Source organism: Mauremys mutica, chromosome 1 (genome assembly GCF_020497125.1).
Source record: "Mauremys mutica isolate MM-2020 ecotype Southern chromosome 1, ASM2049712v1, whole genome shotgun sequence".
Taxonomy (NCBI): Eukaryota; Metazoa; Chordata; order Testudines; family Geoemydidae; genus Mauremys; species Mauremys mutica.
Window position 1 is genome coordinate 197,049,141 of NC_059072.1, and position 17,328 is coordinate 197,066,468.

The 17,328-nt window shown below is 41.1% G+C and overlaps 1 protein-coding gene across 10 annotated transcripts in view; it reads left to right on the top strand.

Annotated features, from left to right (window-relative positions):
• MAP3K7CL (MAP3K7 C-terminal like) overlaps positions 1-17,328 on the top strand; it is an 86,769-nt gene that overhangs the window by 22,259 nt on the left and 47,182 nt on the right. For 7 of the 10 annotated variants that reach the window (XM_045002287.1, XM_045002288.1, XM_045002282.1 and 4 more), the window contains one exon: positions 8,540-8,648. In XM_045002287.1, the coding sequence (XP_044858222.1) occupies positions 8,540-8,648 (109 nt within the window). Of the gene's footprint in view, positions 1-5,351; positions 5,843-6,388; positions 6,487-8,539; positions 8,649-17,328 lie in introns of those variants that run through there. The other 3 variants (XM_045002289.1, XM_045002290.1, XM_045002291.1) reach the window with 2 other exon arrangements.

Consider the following 17,328-nt stretch of genomic DNA (forward strand, 5'->3'; position numbering starts at 1 on the left):
AACTTGATTTCAAATTTCTGACTAAAAATTCATCTCACTAATGTGTCTATCTGAGTCCCAGTCATGGCCCAGGGCTGCCTTTTTGACAAGATTGTCTCCTCAGCTGCACCTCCTCTTCTGAGGCATTTGCAGCTACTAGTGCTGCTGAAGGCTTCAGGGGGATCTAGACTGAGAAAGCCAGAGGCAAAAGGGAAGGTCTGTGTCTCATGCTTCCCTCCTTAACCAAGTGTCTTGATGGAGCATGCAGTTTCTCCCTCAATCCAGTCTGGATGGGTTCATCTCAGTCTCCCTTTCCTTTAATTGCAGAGAAACCAGACAGGATTGAACAGGTCAGCTTTGCTGGCAAGTTGCAGGCATTGTTTTAATAGCCCAGGTCGGAGGGGCTCACCTCAGCCCCCTCCCCCAGGCAAGAATGGAGCCAGGCAGGTTTGGAAATGAACTGATGCCATAGCCAAGCAGTCCCCTTCCCCTATCTCTGATGGGAGCGATCCCAGAAGGACAGTGCACTGGATGGAAAATCCCTATAGTCCACACCAGCAGCCACCTCTCTGACTGCGGCGCTCAGCTGCCTCCTCCTCCTCTGCTTCCCCATGGGTCATGACCGGAGGGCACTGGACACAGTATCGACACTACCAACACCAGAGCATGCAATAAGGGTCCTTTGGGCTGAGCTTCCTTTGTGATGCTAACTGGCAGAGGACATTTTACTGATCTATACACCTCTACCTCGATATAATGTGACCCGATGTAACACAAATTTGGATATAATGTGGTAAAGCAGTGCTCTGGGTGGTGGGGGGAAGGCTGCGCACTCCGGTGGATCAAAGCAAGTTCAATATAACACAGTTTCACCTATAACGCGGTAAGATGTTTTGGCTCCCGAGGACAGCGTTATATCGAGGTAGAGGTGTACGTATATTCATTTCACACTGAGCACTGACACCATGTGCAGCACCTTAAAAGTCAATGAAGTTGTACAGGTTCTAAGCAGAAAACTTAGTTCTGAATGTTTTTATCAGAAGTATCTGGAACACTTTTCATTATAGCCATACATTTCTTAAAGTTAAATTGCAAAGCTAAAATAAAAAATGATGTAATCATGTAAGCACCAAAGTATGTGTTAAATGCCCAGCTAAGGTACTGAGGGCATTCAGCACAGAAATAATTAGTTTAACTTGCTTATAATGGATTGCATGGGACTAATTGTATCAGTGAGATCACAGAATGATGCATTCTGGGATTTCTTTAGTGAACTAGAAAAGGATTAACTGATGGCAAAACAATGGATTTCTAAAATAGCAAGCTTAAATTTATTCAGTGTTTGTCCCCACTTGTTGGGGAATGGGGGGATGTAGGAAAAGGGGAGAGTGATTTGTGCCAAATTTCTGGGTATAACTCAGTTTTCCTATACATTTGGTAGGTATTTCACTTCTATAGAAATTTCCACTAAGTTTTTTTTTCCCCTACAAATGCAACTACATTTTTTTTCAATCTGAAAGAGAAAAATATCAATGAAAAATGTTTTACATGCACAAAACACCACCTCCTACTGCACATTCCCTTTCAGTGGAATATTTTAGACCTTGTATTTTATATATTGAGAGGAACTCCCCAATAGAACATTTGGCTGAGAATGGAGTACAGGATCAGGCAAAAAATGCACTCATTAAATATTTTTATTTGACTAAATTCTGTGCCAACTCACACCCGGGCAATCCCGTTGGCTTCAGTGATTCAGCATGTGATGTGAAGTTAAAGAATCTGTCGTGTTGCTATTTGCTCCTCCTTCAGAACTCAGTCCTGTGGGGTGTAGAGCATCCTTAACTTCCATCAACCTCCGTGAGCATCAAGGGTGCTCTGCAACTTTGCAGGATTGGACCCTTAAACAGTTTTTGCTGTAAAAAAACAAGTTAATTTCTGTTTGTATTCTGTCTTGTGTTCTTTTCAGATGAAACAGTGAAATGAAAATTTCCCTAGGAAAAGCATGTTTTTCAACATTTCCTTTGAACATCATCCATGTGTTAGAATATTTTTAAGTGTATTTTTAAATAGTGACTGGCAACCTCTGAAACACCATTTCAGTTTGAATGAGGTCATATGCTACCAAATACTATTCATATTAGGAAACTCACATGAATTGAAAGTAGCACAGCTATAAAGGAAGGAAACAGGTGGTTTTGTTAGATAGCAAACACTGATCATTTTACTGCTCTTTATACATGTGTAAAATAATTGATACTTCATATTTTTAAAAATTACAAACTTGTACCAGATATCAATAAGCTGCAGTGCTTCTAATTTAAAGTATGATTACTTCAGAATCTTTTGATGACTAAAACATGATATCCTGTATGTCACTCTTCTAGAGGAGTTCAGGTTTCATAATGTGATATGCGATCAAAAGAATTTTGCTCGGGTACCAAACATCTGATGACTAAGAGCAGGCTGGCAGGAAAACAGGGTACAGCACTGCTATTATGCTTCTACAGGAAAAACCGGAGGGATTATCAGCATTCTGAACTTTTCATAGAGATTACTGTCAAGTGTATATCCAGCCTGTTATGAACAAGTATTTACTGTGCTGCACCAAATCGTGGAGTAGTTTTCTTGGGTGCAATGGGACTGCTCACATGAATAAGAGCCATGGGATTGGGCCACTAGAGTCTGTTCCCAAGTTTTACAGTGCCTTAATAGGAATTTAAGCATGTAACCTAATTTCACTAAGACTCAGTTCTCCTTTTTTGTAAAGTGATTTTGAGAATTTCATATGAAAGGTGCTATATGAGTGCATGTATTTGCTTGATTTCAGCTTTAATTGAATGTTTTGTTATGTTATATTCCCAGTAGTAAACAGGTTATAAAAATAATTACAGAATGATAGTAATTATTCATCCTAATATTTCAGATACAGTGCTGTATATGTAAAATGTCTTAATGTTAAGGTTTGATGGATAGGGTCTCAGAGGAATCAGGGAAAACTCCTCTTAAAATGTGAACTCAAACATTTGAAAATATGTCTTAAAAATCTAGTTTGTTTATGAGCTCTTTAGATGGACAACCACATGACCACCAAATCAGGATCAATGCAGTCACAGAAGTCCCATGTCATTGTGTGCTTGGTTTCAGTGGGACTACTCACATGAATAAGGGCTTGAAAGATAAAGCCCTGGATTCTTGATTCCCATTGTTGTATTGAAAATGTCAGACTACACTGTCAACCACATAGTACATACAGCAGTAGTTCCAGAGGACTAATCAATGTATAAAGCACTGAAATTTAAATGTGATACAAGGTTTTTTTAGTTTATATAGTTTCTGTGTCCCAAAGGGTGACTTGCAGCCCTGCATGGTACTAAACTGACTGAAAGAGATGTGCGAGAATTGTTTTACGTTTTTGGAGTTAAGCACTGTTAAAACTATCTTCTTTTGAAATATGTGAAGAGTAATATGGAATTTCATCAGAAACACTGATATATAATAAATGGAGAATATGATATAACATGCTTACAATAGATAGAAAAATACCAAAATATTATGTATTGAATTTGCAAATACATGCATTATATACACTGTGATCTGGTAGCTGTGCACTGTCAGTCAACTGTTTTGAAAAGTCATCCATGTGTCATGCATGTGTCAGTGTTTCTGCTTCATCTTGGACATACCAGATAGATTGCATGTGTTTGACCTATGTTAGTGAGTGATTAGGAATCTTGCTGTCTTGGTTAGTGAAGGTAAGTCTTGTTGGTGCTTAAATACCAAGGTTTTGTGCATCTTAGAAATACCTTATATAGGACCTATTCTTCACTGCATTGAACCTTGTGAGTTCATTCAGACCTCTTCCAACTTTAAAAATAATTAGTCCTTTAGTTGGAGAAAGAATCCCTCATTGAGATTAATATTAAGTTGCAGTGCTATTTTATTGTGAAATTTCAGTAACAATAGTGGTTCTGAACAAAGCTAAATCTTCCTCCAAAATGAGATAAATAGAGATTATTATAAATATCTTTTTAGAAGTATATTTACAGCTGAGAAAGAAAAAGAAAGAAAGAAGGATGGATGGATGGATGAGCTCCCTCATGAGTGTAGAAGTCAGGGCATGCTGATGCTTTGAAATCATGGAACGGATTCCCTTGGCCAGATTCTTGTTCCTGCTCTGGTGGCACAGTGAAGCTAGAAAGCAGGTTTAATCAGCTATCAGGGGAATCCCTAGGTAATGTAGAGCCTGTGTGGTGCTTCCACACCACCTCCTCCAAGTCCCCAGCACAGGGGTCTTTCCTGGAGAAAGGGGAGTGTAAGCAGGGTGGCTCTGTGCCCCAGCTATCTCCAAGTGTGGACCAGCCCCTTGGGTCACAGGGAACTAGGTGTAAATTAGAGCAGCCAAAGGATAGCTCTTATTTATGCTGGGTCTGGATCAGTTCCTGGCCAATGCCAGGATGTGGGGGGAGAAAGAAAGTTGATTTAATGCCACCTTTGCGGCTCCCCCTACTTCTGCATCTAGTATGCCTCAGATGAACCAGAGAATCTGGCCCCAGATGTGCTATCCTTGAGACATTCCAGAATATGGGCATTTGGGATAACCTGTCAAATTAAATTTACTGTTTTTTAAAAAATATTTGAAGGTAGGGAAACTAACTTTTTTTTAAAGTGGTGTTGTAGCTGTGTTGGTTCGTGGGTCCCAGGATGTCAGAGAGACAAGGTGAGGTAATATCTTTTATTGGACCAACTGCTGTTGGTGAAAGAGACAAGCTTTTCTTAATTAAAAAACCCCACAGTATAATGATAGGTGTAGCAGATATATTGTCAGTCAATCTCCTGTCCTATAGTATCCTTTGCACTTTCAGGGATCACAGTTATCCAGAAGAATACATACAGCCAGCAGGGTGTTTAAGCTTGCTTGTTGTAATTGCATCAGTCTGGACAACTGCTTCTTTTTTTCACAGCATTTCCATATTCAGTTACTAATTACCTTGCTTGTAGTTACAAAACTGACTGGCAGTGTCAGAAATAGCAGCAGAATCTACAAGCTGTTAGTTTTAAGTCAATTGCAATTTCAATTCCTGTCCAAAATATTTGTAAATAAATCTGCCTTCAGAATGTACTTATATGAAGACTATACAGGACTCTAATATACTACTAAAATTAATCCATTGTCTCTTTAATATAATAATTCTATCATCCATTGTTAGTCTGTTATTAGGCACTTTACCAAAGCCATTACAAACCTAGCCTAAAACACCAAGCCTCATCCTCATTGTTAGCTTTGATAGTTGCCTCTATCATTTAATAGTTTGCGTGTAGCCAGTCCAAGTTGGCAATGTCACCCCAAGCTGATTCGAGCCACAGACATTTTTGCTGACTGGAGTCATGCTATCTTTGCCAGTTTGCTGGAATAGACACAGACACTGATTGGGTCATGCTGAAAACATTCCTGTCCTGTGAAGCAAGTCTGTTTGTATTTTAGGTTTGCCAGGACTAATGAATTAAAAATCTTGAACTCTCCACAGTTTGCTGCTTATTAATGCCTCTGTCAGAAGGATTTTTTTTCCCTCTCAAGCATGACAACATCATAAATCTCATTGTTGGAAAGGAAAGGAAGGGAGAGTGGAATTGCGAAGAAAAGCAGAAAAGGGTGTTCTTGTGGGACAGCAAAGCCTATGGGAAGTGCAGGTAGCAGCATGTTGCCTTAACAGCTGTCTCAGCTTCTCAGACTCTGTCAGTTTGTTACTATGTAGCAGGTGCAGCCTTTTCTTTTATTGAATCTTTACTCCATAAAGGCAACGACAAGCCAAGGCAGTGGCTAGCCCTGGATTATACAAGTGCAGACTCTCCACTAAGTGAGGTAAGGCAACAGGTGTGAAAACTGAACTAAACTGATAGAGCTGTAACACACTTAATCTGAGTTCTGCTACAGATTTTTATAAAGAAACAACAGCCTGTTCCACAGACAGTCCTCATGAATATGGAACTGCTTTCTGGGATCCTTTTAAACACCTCATTATACCCAAAGTTGCCTATTCTGTCTACAGAATGATTGTCTTTTTTTTGTGTGAGGAAAATAAGTGGGAAGTTTGTACGCAGTTGGTCTGTTTCATTTCCCTGAGTCGATGGGACATTCATCATCCTATTTACACACAGAGCACTGAAATGAAGGTTTCCCTGCCGCCTTGTTTTCTTTATTTTCTTTTTGATGATAGAGACCATTGAGGATTCTGCAGAAAATCTGGTGAAGAAATAATCTTAATTCATAAAATGAGATAACTGGGTCATGTACAGTGTGTATATATAGCTAGGATTTTCTTTCCATAAATTAAAACAAAACGAAAAAGTCTCTTGTGTAATATTAAAAAAATTAGTTATTGAAGGGAGTATTTATTTTTGCCCCCAGATTGGTGACTAAATACTGGTAATTTGTAAACATTGTAGACCACACAGTATGTGACTGGGACAAGACCACTGATTTACTTCAGACAATGTTCAATTATGGTAAGCTTAAGGATTCCAACAAAAGACATCCTATCATGTTTGTTGTTAAAATGGTATTAACTTCCATGAATTTTTTTTCTCATTTCTTAATCTGTGATATTAAACATGAAGCATCTTATTGTGTAGAAAACCTGTCTGATGATGGTTAGCAGATGTGGTGCATGTGTGATACAATATGTAATGATGAACAGTCTTGTTTTCAAAGTTGTGCGAATTTGCGTCTTTCTTTTGTTCTAGGTTTGTTTGAGAGTCATGTGGTGGGAGGGTATGTTATGAAAAATAATTTTGGTTTTTGCAATTGTTCTGTTTTAAAAAAAAAAACCAACAAAAGAACCATGCAAGGTCTCAAATACTTTTCACAAAGAGACCATGGACGAGGGAGATCATTACTCTAGAAAAAGTTACTACATAAACAGACACCCCCCCCAAATGCATTTTGTCTGTTTAAATGACTTTGTGGTCTCTCTTCCAATTGATGCTGGTGGGGGAGGGTGTTCTTTTGATTAGTAATAATAGGGAAGATGGGGTTATTCATGAGAATCCTCCAAATATTAATATGAAAAGAGGCTGCCAGCTCCAAAGTAAGGATTTTAGAATAATTGTCCCTTTTTTTTTTAAAGAAAATCTAAGCACTGTAAAACATCCACTATTTGATCAAAGTTCACGTCAGTGGCTATTGTGTAACATTGCCACAGAGTAACAGTATCCCTTTGCTGGCTAAATGCTCAGACAGACAAAACAAAAAATAAATGTTTAAGTCAGTGGGCCAAACTCATGCTTGGTGCTACTCTACAGCCTGCAAAGGATTGATGCTAGGGATGACTTTTGTGCATCCTCAAGCAAGACCTTTATCTTGTAATGATGTTCTGTTGTACTGATTTTATGTGATGTTCTAATAATTAAACATAACATCAAATGGGGTGATGCAATTTTAGTGCAGAAAAACAACCATTGCTTTTGAAAGTGTTACAGAAAAGCTGCAATGTGATTGGCTAAGAGAGCTGTCTTTTCCCTTTTCACCACATTGTCTACAGAAGTATAGCGCAGCTTTTAGCAGTTTTGTTATACTTCATTGAATAATTTGATTTCCAATTTTCTGTGGATGTTTTACACTTGTGTTTATTTCTTTAAATGTTATTCATGTAGCAGTGCACTGCTGGGTAATGTTTGAAGTTTGCTTAGTTCTCTTACCGCCCAATGCTACAATGATTTCTGCCTGGGCAGATCTTTCACCAATGTAAGTTCCATTGGCTTCATGTAGGCTCCATACAAGGGCCTGGCTCATTGCAGGATTGGGGCCTCAGTGTATACTGTTTGTGAATGTTAATTACAGCAGCCTTATATGAGATATATAGGAGTTTAAGTTGGACATCAAATACCTAATAGACTTTGTTTGGGAAAAAACTTTTATCCGAAAGTCTAAATACACATAATATAACTATAAGTGCCATAAGCCTGGACATGCTTTAAGCTTATCCTGTCAGTTGATAGCAACTGAAGGCCATTAATATTTGATGGTTATTTGGTGTTCTATGTGAAATGAATTGGGATTTGGGGCTGTTTCTTAGTGAAGAGGGATCCACCTCATTAAAACCTCCATTTGGCATTGGCAGACTCTGAAGAAATGCCACAGGCTAAATTAGGCCCTGATCCTGCAATTGACTTCCTCTAGGCAGACCCTTAACATCTGCAAGGAATCCCACTGAAGGATCAGTACCAAGGTTTGGAGAATTAACAATCTTCTGACGCTTAAATGTGTGACTGTCCAGGTCAAGGCTGAGATATGCTGACAGGACAAAGTGGGGAAATTTTCTTTGTCATTGCCTTTACCTGAACTGTGGATAAATCAAGGAATTTAGTCTCTATCACTGAATTTCACTTTAAAAAATTTTTAAAAGAAAAATCAAATGTAGCCCCGTGCATGTCACCTTAAATTTGCTTTATTAGAATAAATAATGCAAAAAGGGAAGCTATAAATGGGTGCAAATCACTAAGCTGAGGATGTAATGGCTTCATATGATCTGTAATATATGCAATATTTATATAATTGCAGCTGGAACACACAGATAAACGCGTAGACTCAAGTGCCCACATGATCACCACAGCAAGAGTACCTGCTGATAAGCCAGTCCGAATTGCCTTCAGTCTAAATGACTCCCCAGGTACAGTTCAATTTTATGGAATAAATCAAAATGAAATGTTTCTAGATTTTATATGTTCTTGATAGTATTTATATTACCAATGAAGTCCAATGTCATGGATGGACTTTTTCCATGTGTGTGAATGATCAGTTTTCCTGTCTGGTAACTACAATATTGTTAGAGGAAACTAGCAATAGATTAAAATCACTTGTCCAACAGCCTAGATACTGTAAAAGTGAGATTTATTTCAAGAGAATGTGGAATAAACATAAAACTCTGACTTAATTACCAATATATTTGCATATAAACTGAAAAAGTGTGCTAAAACTCCTAGACAACATGTTTTAAATTTTGTTATTTTATTTTGATGGGGAGGGCAAAGCTAGCATCTAAGCAAAGGACAGAACAAAAAGACACTTTCCCATAGGCAAAAAGGTTGAAGAATACCAACAGAATGCCCATGTTGAGGGAAGGATTCAGGAAACAGCCGCTCAACATGGCATGTTCCCCAATAAAGTAGTACAAATTCCATTACCGTTTGTCCTGTAAACTAATGTTGACTGAGCGTTGACTTCCCCAACGTAACTTGTGCACATGTGAACCCTCAGATTAGGTTCACATTATTGACTGTACCTTAATTTTTGAAAATGCCTAGAGAGCTATTGATAGGCACTTTGTGAAAATCAGAATGAAATGAAGAAACCAGAAACAGGGCAGGGAAGCAATGGCAGCATCACAAAGAAGGAAGCTAGCTCTGCTGCCAGTGCTAGGGGAGAGCCTGGAGGCAAGGCAGAGGTGTATACAGAGCCTGAAACCCACAGAGTTTGGGTTATCATTACTTGTGAATCCACTTCCCATGCATGTTTGTAGACTACCTGTGCTACAATACTATCTGACTCCCTTTCACAATATGGACAGTGTAACTCAGCTTCTGCTCTCAGAAGTCACAGATCTTTTCAGGTAAGTTATTCCATTCTGTGCATTCGTACACAAGAGAGTAACATATATATATTCACACAGCATTCAGGAAACGGAGCATTATTATTCCTACAACAGACTTAACTCTGCTCCACGATTTTGTTTTTCATTCTTTGTATCCTTATTTTCTCTGTACGCTCTTTAGTATCAAACTGCTTTTGTGTATGCTTTTTACACACAAGACCACATTCAAACCTGGTATAAGTAGATATAAATCCACAGACTTAAGTGGCATAGCATCCACTTATGCTGCATTTGAATTGTATCACAAAGCAGAGTATAGGCTGTTATAGGAATAATAATGCTCCTTTTCCTGAATGCTGTGTGAATACAGTCTCAACTCCAATGTTACATTCATGAAATTTTTGTCATCTTTCTTTTTTCTTTTAGAATATTTTAAAAAATATTTTAAAATAATCTTCCTGTATTTATTACTACTTAATATTACAGTAGCCCACAAAGCCCAATCCACAGCACAGCCTTGAAGGGATGTATAATTATGTATGGTAACATAGTCCATATGTTAAAAACTTTACAAAGACAAGTGGCATATAAAAGTTGGGAGAAGGATACAGTCGGGGGAAAGGAGGGGTGCATGCTTATATATGCCTTATTTTGTAAATTATAATTACCAGTATATTATAATATATAAAGAAAGTACCAACTATCCCCATCTGCCCGTCAAGCCATCCGTAACAATCTGATTTCTTGTAAACATCACTGCAAAGATAGGTCTTGAAGAGAGATTTTAAGGAGGGATGGGGAGTGTCCTTATGAATCATGGAAGAAGTAGCTGCTTGTGCGAAGAGCTGAAAATCAGGCAAAGGAGGCTTGCACAATGGGCAGAGCAGAGGAGATGGAAGGGCAATGTGATAAGGGATAAGAGAAGACAGTAGCGAGGGACAAGGTTGTGAAGGGCATGAAAGGTCAAAATTCAGTAATGTTGCAAGCTGTTCCCTTCTCTCACTCTGTCTCCTCTGCTCTGCCAATAATTCCAGACTCTATTAAAATTTGTAGGAAGGTTCAGAACTATGGAAAGGTGATCATTCTCTATTAAATTCCATAGGACTTCCTCATTGCCAACATTATCTGGCTCTCAGCATACATGTGTTATTGCAGCAAATGATCCAGACCATCTGTGAAGATAGGAGCGAGTAAATAGGAACCAGTAGATTAAAGACCATATTTCACACTGAATTGCAACCCCCCGTGGGCTACTCAGAGATATAAATCAGCATAGTATATGACCTCATCAGGAGAATTCAGCACCTGATGTTAACGGAAAGCCTGAATGGAGATATCAATATCAAACGTATTTAAACAAGGCAAAGGAAAAATCAGTCCAAGTCTGAGGTTTTACAGAAAGCCACATTCAAATGATCCTAGTTCAAACAAGCAACTGAAATTCTTTTTTTAAAGAGAGACTGCAAAGAAACAAATAAATCTGCTCACACAGCGTCTCACTGTCACCTTTATCCATTTTAAATTTACAATCTTTTTTCTTTTCACCTTTTTTCTTCTAATCCTTTTTTCATGAGAGGAGAGTTGCTTTTCTCAATTCAGGAAGGAGTTTTGTGTTTCAACTCTGACAGCATCTTGAGAGATTTAGTATTGTGATGGTATGTTAAAACCTTGCCCAGAGCAAGGAGGTGAGTGAATTAAACTCATTTAATTTTTTTTCTTAGATGTTGTCTTGTTTGCCAATCATGGTGGCAGATGTGATGGCCCCGTAAGGCTAAATTATCCTACCACGGTAGTACAAGGAGGAATTTACAACATAACCAGATATAAAAGGGGAAAAGGAGTGTTTCTTCTGGATGGTGATTATCTCACTGGTTAGAACTGCAACAAAGTACTGGGTCTGAAAGCAGAGACTGTTATCAACTCAAGAAAAGGAAGTTATTTAGTGTTATTTATCTACAGGAAGGGATATGGCTTATGTTATCCGTAGCAAAAATTGTTTTACTATGTTCAAAAGTTGACTCTTTTAGGGCCTGACAAAGACCACAAAAAAAATTAAAACCGGGTCAGTTTTGTGCTGTATTTTTATTGTGATTGTGGGGTGACCAGGTCCTTAAAAGTCTTGAGGGAAGTCTGACCAATTGCTAACAGCAATGCTATATAAAAATACAATTTTACTGTGTATTGCTTAATCCTGTATATATAGATTTCTATATTTGATGCTTTTACTCAAGTTCACTAAACTGACACTAGACAAAAATTCTCTCATGGCTTGTCAGATTTGTAGCAGTTTAGCTTAAGGTGTGATTTAAAACTGATTGAATTAAACCAGCACAAAAAGCTGAGTGGACAAGCTTATTTCAATTTTGCTTAAATTGATGTAGGAATAGATTTAAACTAAACCAAATAAGCTGCCCTTAAGCCAAAATAAGGGCACATCCACATTTAAAATAATGCAGCAGGGCAGCTGTACTGATGCAACTATGCAAATATAGCGCTTTAATGAAGATGCTCTAAGCTGAGGGGGGAGAGCTGGCCTATCAATTTAGTTAATCCACCTCCCTGGGAGGCAGTAGTTATGTTGGCAGGAGCTCTCCTGCTGACATAACATTGCCAAAAAGGGGGGGATGTTAGGTCGGTATAACTATGTTGCTCAGGGGTGTGGATTTTTCACAACCCTGAGCAACATGTTATACGATATAGGTCTGTAGTGTAGACAAGACCTAAGAGTGACTACACAGGGCTTTGCACCAGTTTAACTAAACCAATATAATTGAACTAATTGAAGTTTGTGTATAGACAAGGCCTCAATCAAAACCAGAATCAGAGTCCATGGTTAATTTTGTTTTTTATAGGTGTTAGGGCTAAGTGGTTAGAAGTAGGGGCTTTATTCTAATAGGACATGATTGGCATGCCTGTAGTTTGTAGGTGTACCTTATCTTGTTTCGTAGGTAAAATACACAGTTTCACATGCCTAAGGAGAGTTTGAATCCAGCTATAAAATACTGGCATTTTTTTCTAATTGTCAGTCATTTATTTCACTTGAAGTCAGTCTGCTGCTAATAATCACTTCCTCTGAAAATTTACTGGTAAAAATGTATATGCTTTCTTTTAATGACATTCATAGATTGTAGAGCTGGAAGGGACCGCGAGAGGTCATCGAGTCCAGTCCCCTGCTTGTTGGGGAGAGGAATAATACAATATTTGGATGTACATGAAATTATTTCTTTTGACAACCTTCTTTATATCCCCAACCATTTTAATCCAATCCTCCTAATGTGATCATGGGGAACCCTTGCTTTTTGTTCTGTGTAGCCACATAAACCAATAACTGTGTTTTACAGTAGATGCTTCCTCAGCAGCTCCTTCAAATCCCTCCTCCAGTCTCACTTTTATCATAATGCCTGCAGCTGAAAATGGATAGGTAAAGACCAGTGGGGATTGTTAATGTATAAAATATATGCCCAAAGTTTACAAACCATGGTACCTACAAGTTAGGCTCCTAAAGCCACACTTAGGGTTATCAACACTTAAAACGTGATAGCCCCACAACTGTGCTGTTGCAGCTGTGCTGCTGTAGAGCTTCAGTGTGGATGCCTGAGAGGTGGTAGCTAGGTCAATGGAAGAATTCTTCTGTTCACCTAGTGCTGTCTACATGGGGAATTAGATCGACTTAACTATGTTGCTCAGGGGTGTGGATTTTTCACAGCTCTGACCAAGAAAGTTAAACCAACCTAATTTTCCTTAGGCTCAATGGAAGTGGCCTGCTTTTTCAGAGGTAATGAGCATCTTCAGCGCCCAATTACTTCAGTAAGAATTGTCGTGCTCTGAAAATCAGGACTCCCTTATCTTGGGGCCTAGGTATGGATCTATGAGCCTAATCATGGGCTTTCATACTTAAAAACATTGGCCTATACTTTAAAATAATTTGGAACCATCAAGTTGTACAATCAGCTAGTTTAACCATGTAAAACCATAATAAATGGCTCCTGCACTGTGCTTTTCATCCCTAGGTTTTAAAGTGCACTGTAATCTTATCTTCACAGTGTTATTATTACTATTATTTATTTGTATTGTGGTAGCACCTAGGAGCCCTAGTCATTGACAGGACCCCTTTGTGGTAGGCGCTGTACAAACACAGAACAAAATGACAGTCCCTGTCCTAAAGAGCTTATAACTGAAGAATGAGACAACAGACTACATGTGGATACAGCAAATAGAAGGGAATAAGGAAACAATAACTATTATTATTTGTACCCTCACCTCTGGCCTTCCTATTGTTTGCCATGCTCACTTGTTGAGTTTTGTCTTTAGTTAGGACATTTCTACACAGCAACTAGACTCCGCATATAGGATTACAGCATCCCTGCCCCAAGGAGCTAACAATCTAAAGATACGTCTACACAGCAAATCAAAACCCACAGCTGACCCATGCCAACCAACTCAGACTTGAGAGCGTCAAGCTGCATGGTTGTTATATTGTTGTGTAGGCCTCTGGGCTGGGGCTGGCACCTGGAATTTCGGACCCTATGAGGTGGGAGGGTCCTAGAGTTTCGGTGCCAGCCCAAGCCCGGAAGTCTCCACAGCAGCGAAACAGCCTTGAAGCCTGAGCCCCGCAAGCCTGAGTCAGCTGGCACAGTCCAGACATGGATTTTTCTTTGCTGTGTAGACATATCCTTAGATTGTTAGCTTCTTGGGGCAGGGATGCTGTAATCCTATATGTTTGTACAGTGCCTACCAGGATGGGTCCCTGATCCTAACTGGGATCTTTGGAAACTACTGTAGTACAAATAATAAATTCATTATTTTAACACAATGTGTGGGCATCAAAGTGCATAAATTTTCTATTTAGAGGCTCATATAAAAATAATAATATCCCTGATTAATCCTTAAAACCATGTTCTGTTTTTGGTAGGCAGTAATGACATTTTTTCTGAGGATTTCACAGGAATTTATGAGAAATGCCCTTAAAGGGCATGAGACTGAGGCCTGGTCTACACTAGGACTTTAAATCGAATTTAGCAGCGTTAATTCGAATTAACCGCTCAACCGTCCACACCAGGAAGCCGTTTAATTCGACCTAGAGGGCTCTGTAGTTCGAATTCGGTACTCCACCCCGACGAGGGGAGTAGCGCTAAATTCGACATGGCTATCTCGAATTAGGCTAGGTGTGGATGCAAATCGAACTTAGTAGCTCCAGGAGCTATCCCACAGTGCACCACTCTGTTGACGCTCTGGACAGCAGTCCAAGCTTGGATTCTCTGACCAGCCACACAGGAAACGACCCGGGAAAATTTGAATTCCTTTTCCTGTCTGGGCACTTTGAATCTGATGTCCTGTTTGGACATCGGGGCAAGCTCAGCAGCACCTGCAATGATGCAGAGCTCTCCAGCAGAGGAGTCCATGCAATCCCAGAATAGAAAGAGGTCCCCAGCATGGACTGACCGGGAAGTCTCGGATCTGATCACTGTGTGGGGCGATGAGTATGTGCTTTCGGAGCTGCGCTCCAACAAACGGAATGCAAAGACCTACGAGAAGGTCTCCAAAGCCATGGCACTCAGAGGATACAGCCGGGATACAACGCAGTGCCGCGTGAAAATCAAGGACCTGAGACAAGGCTACCAAAAAGTCAGAGCGGCAAACGGACGCTCCGGAGCCCAGCCCCAGACATGCCGCTTCTACGAGGCACTGCATGCCATTCTAGGTGGGTCTGCCACCACTGCCCCACCAGTGACCGTGGACTCTGAGTATGGGATAGTGTCGACGGGCAGTTCCTCGGCGATGTTCGCCGATGGGGAAGATGAGGAAGGGTTTGTGGAGGACGACGCAGGCGACAGCGCTTACAATACCGCTTTCCCCGACAGCCAGGATCTCTTCATCACCCTCACAGAGATCCCCTACCAACCCTCCCCGGCCGTTAACCCGGACTCAGAATCAGGGGAAGGATCAGTCAGTAAGTGCTATAAACATGGAAACATTTATTTTTTAAAAAACAGGAATAAAAATATATAAAAACTATATAAAAACTTTTCCATATAAAACTATATAAAAAGAAGGTCCACACATATAGGGATGGAACAGAAATCCTCTTGGGACACTTCCACGAAGCTCTCGGACAGGAGCTCGAAAAGCCTCCGCAGGAGGTTCCTGGGGAGAGGTGCCTTATTTGGTGCTCCGTGGAAGCACACTCTTCCGCGTCAGGCCATCCTAATGTACAGCGGAATCATTGCCTCCACCAGCATGGCAGCATACGGTCCTGGTCTGTGCAGGGATTCTAGCAGCATCCTCTCTCTCTCTCTCCGAGTGACCCGCCTCAGGGTGATCTCGTTCGGCGACTGCTGCATCTAATTAGGGCAATTAGTGTACTGTTACTATTGTGAATGCTTGACTTTTACTTTGCATAGCAATGACCTTCGTTTAACAGCCACGTGTTGGAGGCCGCAGAGGAAAAGCATACAGTGATCTTTCCCGGGCACAGCCGCGAGTGGCTGGAACAGGGTCAGACTTTATGCTTTCCAGATTGCCTTCAGCGGGAGGGCACAGCTATCCATTAACTGTTAAGCAGCCTATAGTGTAGGGCTTACCAGGCCTGGCTGCTACACGGATTCAGCTGTACCGCCCCGCTTGTCCGATCTCCTGTGCAAGACCCCAGGCAATGAAAGTGAATGCCGAAAATTCGAACTTGTCCTGAGAGCACATGAGATTAGGTGCCCTGTATGGTCTTGTTCACAGAAACTGAGTAGACTGTGTTCAGTGTTCGCAAACATGTATCTTTTCAAGGAAATCACTTCCTTTTTCCCATCACACAGCTGCGGCTCTTTCCCGAACTGCCCCGGCATCCCCCTCACAGAGGCTGGCGCAGATTAGGCGGCGAAAGAAAAAGACTAGGGACGACATGTTCTCAGAACTGATGGCTTGCTCCAGAGCCGAGGCGGCCGAGCAGAGACAGTGGAGGGAGACCCTATGTCAGCACCAGCGCTCACACAGCGAACGGGAGGACAGGTGGCGGCAGGAAGACCAGCAGGCGACTCAAACGCTGCTTGGGCTAATGAGGGAGCAAACGGACACACTCCGGCGCCTTGTAGATGTTCTGCAGGACCGCAGGCAGGAGCAGAGAGCCCCCCTGAACTGCATCTGCAACCGCCTTCCCCCACCACAAAGTCCTGTCCCCCCCTCACCCAAAATCACAAGAAGGAGGGGCGCTAGGGGCCGTGAAAACTGTCACTCCACCCCAGCAGAGCGCTCATGTACCAAACAGCTCTCATGGCATAAATTTTGAGAAGTGCTTCCCTTCCTGGATCACCCAGTCCCAAATCCAAGTTTCATCCCCCCACTGTGTAGTTGAGTATTAAGAGTAGTTTGTTGTTATTCACTGTTTCCGTCACGTTTTCCTTGTCAGAAGACTTTGTGTGAAGGGGGGGGAGGGGTTTTTTAATTGCATAGGACAGCCTCCTTTACCAGGGTACAGACTTGGGGGCAGGATCAACAGCAGGACACACACAGAGTGCAGTCACTAGGCACTAGGGTCATTCTGGGAGGTGAATGCTGCCCCGGGTCAGTCTGTGAGGTGTATGCTGCCCCAGGGTCCTAGCGCCTGCCATCCACAAATGGCAAGGCAGGCTGCCCTTACCATGCCCTTCCACCCTAGCCACGAGCCTCTCCGATGCCCTGAGCCCCAGCAAGAGCCCTCATCCACGGACACATACTCACCCTTCCCACACACCCCTCACCCCTTCCTACGCCCCAACCCCCAGTCCAGAGC